The following is a 10161-nucleotide window of genomic DNA, read 5'->3' on the forward strand; positions in this document are numbered from 1 at the left end:
ACATTTATTATGTCATTCTTACTTTAGTCCTCTGATCATTTCTTTAGGTAAATGTGGACTCCTAAAACACACACACACACACACACACACACACACACACCCCTAGTTCCTCCCAGAACTGGTTCTGCTATGCCTTCTCCACTGTTGGCTGTTTTGCCCCCACACACTGAGGAGCCTGACACGTGGGCCTGACCACCATCTTTATGGCTCCATTAGTGCAGAAGTCTGGGCTGTCCTCTTTACCTAGTACAGTCTCAGTACAGTTGGCAGGAAAGAGACACTCGTCTGGGGTCTATGTGAGGTGAGAGGCTATTTCTAGTTCGTTCTTCTGACTGGATGCTGTGGAGGCAAGACTGTCATCAGTGACCTTCTGGACAAATTACTAAGGGAAATTAGTGACCCAGGGACCCGAGATAGGCATTGGGAGGGAGAAGAGAAGGAAAAAGAAGTGAGTGAGAGAGAAAAGCCCAACCGTAATGGGGGTGGGTGCTTCAGATCTTCAGTTCCACCAGGTGTCATTTAAGTGGCCCCATGCTGTGGTGAACTGTCCCAGGGCCAGGCAGTAAGCCAGACCCACATTGAGCAGTGGAACAGATGGGCAAAGAGTCTTCCACATCCTACTTGGAAAAGAAATTGGGTGGGAGAGCAGAGGGAACTCAGACTGAGGCCTCTGAAGCTCCATGCCCTGACATTTCTCCCATCTGTCCAGTGGTGAGTCATGGGCACAGATCCAGATTCCACTGAGTGTGTCCACTCTGGGCCGGGACCTTGCTGAGCACTGCAGATACAGTACCACTGGCCACCCTCACAACAATCTCATGAGGTGGCTCCTGGTATCTCATTTTACAAAGAAGGGAAACACTCCTATTACACTGCTGGGATCATTGAACCTAAAATTAACCCAGCCATCAGGCCCCAAAGCCCAGATTCTTACCCCAGGAAGACCAGCAAAGTCACATTAAACCATCCCAAGAGCCCTCGGGACTAAGTAGGTCGGGGTCTTCAAGGTTGTCTGTATGGATCCAGAATGTGAGAGTGGGGGTGGGGTACATGCTCGCCACCCACAGTGGGACTTGCTAAAACTTGCTGAATATAGCCTCTTTCCTTCTACTGGATTCTGGAGAGGAGCCCCCACAAAGGAGCAGGGTTGAAAAGTTGGGGAGGGCTCTAAGTCTTGTTGGTGTTGGCTCTAGTCAAGAGCTGCTCAGCCAGAAAAACTCATTCATGGCCTCAAACATGAAGGATTACCATTTCGTTGTGTTTTGGATCGTGTAGTTTCAAAAGATCTAAGTTTCATTTCTGGCACTGATTCCTGAGTCACAAGTGTCAGACAGACTCCAACCATTGCCCCACGGAAGAAAAGAACCTTTGGTCTGTTTGGGGGATGTGTGGGTGTCACGTTGGCTAAAGGGCATGGCCGGGCGGCCCTCGAGGCTTGCAATCTGAGTTAGGTTGACATCCGCTGAACTGGTTATTACTCCGTCATCTATCACTTCACTGTTTCAGAGCAACTGACACATTTGCTTCTGTTAGTATTATTCCTTGAAAATGATAGCTTTTCCCTGTGTCTTCTTCCACAGCATGAGAACCAAATTATTCATAGAGACCTGAAAGCAGAAAACGTGTTTTATACCAGTAATACTTGTGTGAAGGTGGGTGATTTTGGATTCAGCACAGTAAGTAAAAAAGGCGACATGCTCAACACTTTCTGCGGGTCGCCTCCCTACGCGGCGCCCGAGCTTTTCCGAGACGAGCATTATGTCGGCATTTATGTGGACATCTGGGCCTTGGGGGTGCTTCTGTACTTCATGGTGACCGGCACCATGCCGTTTCGGGCAGAGACCGTGGCCAAGCTGAAGAAGAGCATCCTGGAGGGCACATACAGCGTGCCTCCGCACGTGTCCGAGCCCTGCCTCCGCCTCATCCGGGGCGTCCTTCAGCCCGTACCCACCGACAGGCACGGCATCGATTCCATCATGAGCAATGAGTGGATGCAAGGGGTGCCGTACCCCACCCCTCTGGAGCCTTTCCAACTGGATCCCAAACATTTGTCCGAAACCAGCACCCTCAAGGAAGAAGAAAACGAGGTCAAAAGCACTTTAGAACACTTGGGTATTACAGAAGAGCACATTCGAAACAACCAAGGGAGAGATGCCCGAAGCTCCATTACAGGGGTCTATCGGATCATTTTACATAGAGTCCAAAGAAAAAAGGCTTTGGAAAGTGTCCCGATAATGATACTACCAGACCCGAAAGAAAGGGACCTGAAGAAAGGGTCCCATGTCTATAGAGGCATAAGACACACATCTAAGTTTTGTTCAATTTTATAAATTGCGTTAACTGCTGATAATTAACCAAGAGCATTGTTGCTGCTTTTAAATTTTTTCATGGACAACTTGGGTGGAGACATTTTTGTAATTTTTAAATAAATTTAAATTTAAGATCTGCATTTTCCCCCCAGAAAAGCCTAGATTTGCTTTCTTGTTCTTCAACTCTAGCGTTCATTCATTTATTTAATCAAGAAATATTTCTGCCAGGAACTGTTTAAGGTGCCGAGGAAAGAGCGAAGAATGACACAGTCCCGGCCCCTCCCCTCCTGTTCAGGATAGTCTAGTGCCGGACAAAGGCAGCGACAAAGACATTTTTTACAGAAAAATGTCAGATAGTGATAGATGCTTTAAAGAGAATGCAAATAGGGTGATGTGATATTAGAGGTTTGCTACCTTGGATGGGACCGTTAGGAGAGGATACTTGGAGTAGTCTGAGATCTGAATAGGAAGCAGCAGTGACCCTTGGAAAGCAGGCCAAGAGCATTCCAGGCAGCTAGGGGTTCAAGACTGGGTTCCTCCCAAACAAAGCCTAGGACAGAGGCTCCATGTAGAATAGTTTCTTTGGGAAATGATCCTGGAGAGGAGAGAGGGGCAGGGGAGAGAAACAGGAAAAGCCAACACACATTGGCCAGAGCTATGGGTGGTCGGCACTCAGTCCTGCAGGACGCTCTGAGGAGCCTTATGGAACACATCTCAGGTGTCTGCCTAGGGCACAAATGGAGAAACATTTACCCATCACCTCCTGTTCACCACTAGTCAAGAGTGGTCCCATGGTGTCACCTGCCCTGCATCCCCAGAATTTGCTGTGTGTAAGTACCCCTGGAGCATGCTTTGGAAGAACATTTGCAGATTATGATGTGTGAACTTACCAGATGAGTTCCTGGTGCTTCCCATGCCATAGTGTCAGAGAAGCCCCGGAGGTGGCCAGGGTCAGGTGACAAGATACGATCAAGTAGGACCTGCATAAGGTTGTTCAAACTTGTATGGAAACAGTCACAGCCTCAGTGGCTGGAGGGAGAAGCGTGGCTGGAAGGATCCGATGGGCACATAGCTGCTACCTGGCACACACACCACCCCAGGCTCTGCCCCGACCCACTCTCTGTTAAATCCAAGTCACTGCTGGCACTCCGTGCAGGAGGATTAGTAGGACAAGTTACAACAGTGGTTCTCAGGTCCGGTGCATCAGAATCTCTTGGAGGCTTTGTTAAAACAGACCGTGAGAACCCACCCCCAGAGTTTTGATTCAGCACATCTGGAGCGGGGCCCAAGAACCTGCGTTTCTAACAAGTTCCTAGGTGATGCCGATGCCATTAGGGACCACGCTTTAAAGACTATGGAGCCACAGTCACTACCGCAGCTGGTCCCGAGGCTAGGATTGGATTCATCCCTCCCTCCTCTGTCACCCATTCTAAAGGTCCCTCACCTTTGGCCAGCATTTCAGCTGGCCTAGATTGGTCTAGTATGGTGTAAATCTTTATCATCAAAGATTTGAGCCTCTAGGGGTGCCTGGATGGCTAAGTTGGTGGAGCATGTGACTCTCGATCTTGGGGTTGTGAGTTTGAGCCCTACATTTAGTGTAAAGATTCTACAAAATCTTAAAAAAAAAAAAAAAAAAAAAAAAAAGGATTTGAGCCTTGAGTTGCCTTGCCCTTGTCAGGCCGTGGTTCCTGCAATTGCCTGTTCACTGGTATCATGAGGCCCCAAAGTTAGGCTCCAGTGAACTTCCTGGGTTCCAGACATTCTCCTCTTTATCCCCTTATGATGATCAGAGTGAATAATCTCCACGAGTATGATAGCTCCTCTCTTTGCTTGTCAACTGGCACAGAGACCTCAAAGTGACCATGCGATAGTCATGGGTTCCAGTTCACTGGACCTTTACTGGGTCCCCTGGTGAAAGCATCCCCCTGCCCCTGGGAACCCAAACCTCTAATCTAGCTGAACCTGGGTTGTAGGAAAGAGAAGTACAAATTCTGCAAGTGGGTCACTCTCACATCACTGATGTGAGAGAAGGCTATCCTACTTTTACCTGTTGATTCCCAGGCCTATAGTTTTTTGTTGTGTTTTTTTTTTATAAAGATTTTCTTAAGTAATCTCTACCCCCAATGTGGGGCTTGAACTTACAACCCTGAGATCAAGAGTCCCATGCTCCACTGACCAAGCCAGCCAGGCACCCCACCAGGCCGGTGTATTTTAACAACAGGGGACACATATCCATCAGCCATGGTTAAAGTGCTTGTACCCAGTCCTGGAGACTGTCAGGATCCAACCTCAACCCTGCAGGATACTGTCCTATAGAGCCAGTGCCTTGGCTGAACCACTACATTGTCCTATTTATGCTGGCTGTTTCAGGTGTTGAGGTTTATAGTGAGATGAGTAGATCCCATGGTCAAGTGCCCATTGCCTTTGCCACGAAAGTCTTTGAGGAAATGCCATGAGAGATACCATGAAAACGGATCAGATATTCTCTGTGTCATAGCATGATTGTGTTAGAGGGTACGCTGCGGGCAGGAAAGGCAAACCTGTATCCTGAGTAGATGTCAATTCCAGTAAGGTCGCTGCTGTGCCATCTGCTTTTATGACTCCATGGATCTGATAGTGACCCAGTGCATGAGGAGATGGCTCCGTTTGCTTTGTCTCTTTGCGTCCCATAATCAGGTGCTTAGTCTCTACTAGGGCCCCGTAACACACCAGGAGCCCAAGCAGTTCTCTTTTGCAGAAAGTGTGGTGTCACTCCAGGACCCTACAGGGCTGTGCTGTAGCCGTCCACTGGGATTGCCGGACCCCCCACAGTATCCCTCACCGTCATGTAATACAGCCAGGGTGGCAATGCAGTTTGCTGCAAAGCCTGAAACTGGATCGTGTGTGTGTGTGTGTGTGAGAGAGAGAGAGAGAGAGAGAGAGAGATCTGGAAACGGGCAGCCATGACAGAACTGGAAGAATGTACTAAACATAATGTACTTCCAAAACCCAGAGAGTCCTACTAAACCCTGTGCCTCTGCCTCAGCACTAAGGGGTAAAAGATGCAACAAATTGTCCTTTACCTTAGAAGGAATGTGTAGGCCTGCCCCAGGTCATTGGGCCTCTGAATACTTGGTCAACATAACAGGCCCCTGATTCTTCCGGGCGTTTATCACCCACGCTCTGGCACACATAAGTCTCACTAGGGCATCTGAGTTCTTGCCACTTTCTGATGCTAAACCCACCTAGGACGCTGTCACAATACAGTGGGCTAGGGTGATATTCCGCACTGTCAGGATAAAGTCCTTCAGACGATATTGTGACCTGGAGCCGGAGATTGACAATTGCCTGGAGCAAATGAGACCAGCTGCCCGTCCTGCGCATTGTTTTGATCCTCCTTTCTGATGCAAATTGAAAGGAAAGCATTTTCCAAAGTAACAGCTGCCTATCAGTGCCAGAGGCTGCCAGTGAAGATGCCGCATCCGCATCCTGCGTGGGGGCGACAACAGAGAACAGCCATCATCCTTTCTTATCTGCCTGCTCTCTTCTTAGAAGTCTGATGGATAAGTTAAAGGAGGTTTTGATGGAGCCCATTACCTTTGTGACTTTAAATTTTTTTAGTAGTGAAGCTGAGTTTGGATGGTAATACTGATGGCTGCATTTCCTCGTGTGCTTGTTCGTGATTTACGAACATGGCCTGGGAGAGGGTACAGCCCTGGAGGTTTCCACGTGGCTCTTCCTCCACAGGTCAGTGGTCTAAAAGTATCGATCCCAAGTAGATAGTTGGAGACTGGGGAAGGAACCCCAAGGTGAGACCCACTGTGAGACAGACTTTGGCCAGAACTCCACTCATCACCTGGTTTCTAAAGACGCCCATCCACACTTAGGGTCATAATAGTGTTTAGGATTTCCTGGTATCCAGTTCAGTTTGGACTTTTTAGCCAACAGTCCTTAAAAATTCTGGGCACGTATACCGTATATACTTGTGCCAGCAGGCTTTTCCTCAAGACCTGGCCTCCCAGTCACTGCACTGGGTCTATAACTTAGCTCTGGGACCATGATTTTCTCGTGACAGGCTATATCAGCCTCTCCTCACCAGCTTGCCTCTTTTTCTTTTCTTTCTTTTTCTTTTTTTTTTTTTTTTTTTTTTTTTTTTTGTTATACAAGTCAGGTAACACTCTAGCCAGCTGTCACTCAGAACTCTGAACTATTAGCCTTTGTCACAAAACAAAGGCTCCTTGATTTTCCCTCCAGCCAGACTGTCCATTCTATTATGTCCACCTCACCTCTGACATTTAAGTGATAATACATGGCCTCTGTCATTCTAGAATCCCATCATCCCCGCTGATCATAGCACGCCTGGTTCCGTGGCAGCATTTCCCACTGCCAAGGCCTGCTGGCAGTGTGTAGCCATCACTGACCTTTACATAAGTGCTGGTACACCCCTCCCAGAACATTCTTTATTGCCTCAAGTGAAGGTAACGTCCTCCTGGGGAATGTACGTAGGTGGTTCTTCAGTCTCACTTAATGAAACCTTTCTAATATTCGTACCTCCCAGAACTTTCTTACCTTTTCCTTAACACTGTGACATCTCTGCCTCATTTACTGCAGGCCGCACTCATGTCCAAACCTCTATAGCCATCCCGGCTGCATGTTAGGACCAGTTTATGGTGTCCTCTCCAAGTCATGGGTAAATGCTCCCAGGATGATTAGCTCTCCCTTATCCCACCTGCTATTCTTCCTCGACCTCGACCCCTGGCCCAATGTCTTCAAGATCCACTCGAACACATTTTGCCCTGGTTCCTGATAATACATATTAGCTTGATTCTGCAATTCCTCCTGTGCCCAAGCTACTTCTTCCCACACAGACGCTGTATTTCTCTCCTCAGTCTGTGTGGCAGCTGTTGAGGCCTGACCTGGTTCTGGGTTTGGAGAATAATAAGGGTATTGGAAGATGGTCTCGAGGAGGTCATGCCTCAGCTTGCAGGCATCTGCCTCACCAGAGACCTTGGCAGGGGCTCCAGGCAAGGGAGAACAGCTGCTTCTGCCAGTCCTGTGTAAGCAGAATCTTGTTCTCAGCATTTTCAGATTCATCTACACTGTGGTTACTAACTCAGGCCCCAGTATCCCAATCTCTTCTTACCAAGGCTTGGACTTTGATAAAGAATTGTCAAATTCCTTGTCCACATTCCTTGGTTTGTGGCCCCGGTCCTCCATCTGCAAAGTCAGCGATGTTACATCTCTCTGACCATCTTTCTATAACTCACATCTCCCTCTGATCACAGCCCAGAAAAGTTCTCTGCTTTTAAGGGCCTGCATGGTTAGCGTGGGCCTATCCAGATGACCTAGCATAATCTCCCCAGCTCAAGGTCCTTAATGACATTTGCTTCTGCCAAGTAAGGTAAACATATTCACAAGTTCTAGAGATGGTCATCTTTGGGGATTCGGGGGGAGTCATATGCCTACTACAAACAGCAATAGGGTGATTGCCATGACTGGTGAGTAAACCAGCCCTCAACTCCTACCCTGAGGGTCTGCATTATAGGGCTATTCTGGGTATCAATCGTCTTAGCCTGGATTCTAAAAAAAAAAAAAAAGAGAGAGAGAGAAAAGAAAAAAAAAGCCCGAGACAAAAGCTTACATGCAACTCACATATTTGGGAAATGACCCAGGATACAGAAGATGCACAGGAGTAAAACCGAATAGAGGAAAGCCACATAAGGATGCACTGCAAATTGGCCACGGGCCAACTGGTGGTTGATTCTGTAGGATCTTCTGAGGAAACTTCTGGAACGTTTCTCAGAACTGTCTGCCCAAGGGAGAAAAGGAGGAAACATCCGCCAGCCAGGTCCATCATTGGTCAAGGGTGGCCGTGGGAACTTAACTCCTCTGCACTTGCAGCCTGTTGAAATTGTGAGTGCCACGTGAGTTCTGCGGGGACCCCACATCACAGTGAGGCTGAAGCGAAAGGTCTATAGCGGGAATCCAAAGGGAGATGTTATCACATTCTCCGGGGTCCTGGGCAAAGACTGGAGACAGTTGCCACCCTTGTGGCTGGAGTTGAAGGCAAGGCAGAGAGCATCTGAAATGTGTCGAAGGGTTCTGATGCATAGACCAAAGGCTTTAAGGCCTGAAGAATAAACCTGGCACATTTTGAGGAAGGGAGAAGACAGGGTAGATGGAAACATTGTAAATCTTGGTGAGTGTGGTACTGAGTTGAAGTAGGCAGAGAACAGATCCTCTAGGAGTTTGCAAGCCTGAATAAGGAATTTGATAAGAGTGAAATGTAAGCACATTTGCAGTAAGCACATATGCAGTCTAGGCAGCCTTCAGGGAGGAAGCAACTCTTGCCCTAAAGATCGAGAGTTTTGCTAAGGTGGGTTGGAGGTGCTTGCTTAATAGCATCTGAAAGACATGGAGGCACAGGGATGCTTTTGTAAAATCAGTCTAACAAAACTTTAATTTTTCCTTTTTTTAAAAATTTTTTTTTAACGTTTATTCATTTTTTGAGAGACAGAGCATGAGTGGGGGAGGGGCAGAGAGAGAGGTAGACACAGAATCCGAAGCAGGCTCCAGGCTCTGAACTGACAGCACAGAGCCCGACGCGGGGCTCGAACTCACAAACCGTGAGATCATGACCTGAGCTAGTCAGACCCTTAACCGACTGAGCCCCCCAGGCGCCCCTCATTTTTTTTTTTTTTTTTAATATAGAGGCTTGCACAATGATGAAACATGGGCAAAGAAAAGATGAATTCCTTTTTACTTCTAAACGTTTAAAATAAAAATGCATTATTATTATAAGCCAGAACTCTGATGATCTATAAACTTCTTGAGGATTGCTATTCATAATCTTCAGCACCAAATTACTACCATTATAATAATTTGGGGGAGGGGAATCACAGGACGACTGTTTTCTTTGACCACCAATTTGGAAAAACACAAGGAACCTAGGACTTAATTAAAAGTAGTTGCTGGAAAGTTTAAAGAAAAGTGTTCATTTTGATGTCAAGATTACCTCGCTTGAAATGATTTCAAGCCCTGTTACATTCATTCCTTGCTCTGTTTACATCTTTAGTGTTTCTTTCAGGACATTTCAAACAGGAGGTAAGGGAAGAAGCGTTTCAACTGAATCACAGGAGGATCAAAAGTAGCTGTTTGCATCCGTCTGAGTTTGATCTACTGCTAATCTTAAACTTACTCACTAGTGTTCATAAAAACAAAAACCCAGAAGGTTAAGAAATTATCACTAAGTATTGAATGTAGACATGACACAATGATATGAGCTGATTGGGATTAGCAAATAATCTGGATTAATTCCTAATTCATACAATCCTAAAAGTTGATACGGCTCCTAGAGATGATCTGGTCCAGTATTACTGCCAATGTGAAAATTCTCTCTATAAAACCCCTGGGAGCACCAGCACCACGTGACTCTTACGTTGGAGGCTCTTGCTGGTTGGAAGCAGTTCATTGGCTGTAAAGTTTGATCTTTAATTGGTAACTCTTAATCTTAGGTTGTTTCCGGGAAAACACAGTAACTCTCTTCATAAATATTTACAGCCAAATTTATACATGCTGACCACCCACTTTGTTTAAAAGGTAAGAATAAATTATGAGTACAAATTCTTCCACACTAGATGAATAGCTCCTTGACGACAAGACATTATGCCTTATAACTCTTTAATTCTGACCTAAGCAGAGTGCCTTGCTTATATCAGGTTTTCAAATGTTTGCTGAGTGATGAATGAATAAATTAGTGAATGAATGAAATGAAATGAAACAAATGCCCATATTTAGAAATAGCACCTTGGCTGATTTCTTGCCTGAATTCTTAGTTCAGGAGGGAAAAAAAAGAATAGTCAAATATCTGATA

At 46.5% G+C, this 10161-nt stretch overlaps 1 protein-coding gene across 5 annotated transcripts in view; it reads left to right on the top strand.

The window, feature by feature from the left end:
• The window catches only part of NIM1K (NIM1 serine/threonine protein kinase), a 64129-nt gene extending 61676 nt beyond the window's left edge, over nt 1–2453 (top strand). For all 5 annotated transcript variants that reach the window (XM_078445352.2, XM_060634558.3, XM_078445345.2 and 2 more), the window contains one exon: nt 1581–2453. In XM_078445352.2, coding sequence (XP_078301478.1) covers nt 1581–2330 — 750 coding nt within the window. In that variant the 3' untranslated portion in view covers nt 2331–2453. The remainder of the gene's footprint in view (nt 1–1580) is intronic.
• Nucleotides 2454–10161: the final 7708 nt, after the last annotated feature.

The sequence above is a fragment of the Panthera onca genome, chromosome A1, assembly GCF_046562875.1.
Source record: "Panthera onca isolate mPanOnc1 chromosome A1, mPanOnc1 haplotype 2, whole genome shotgun sequence".
NCBI classification, from domain to species: Eukaryota; Metazoa; Chordata; class Mammalia; order Carnivora; family Felidae; genus Panthera; species Panthera onca.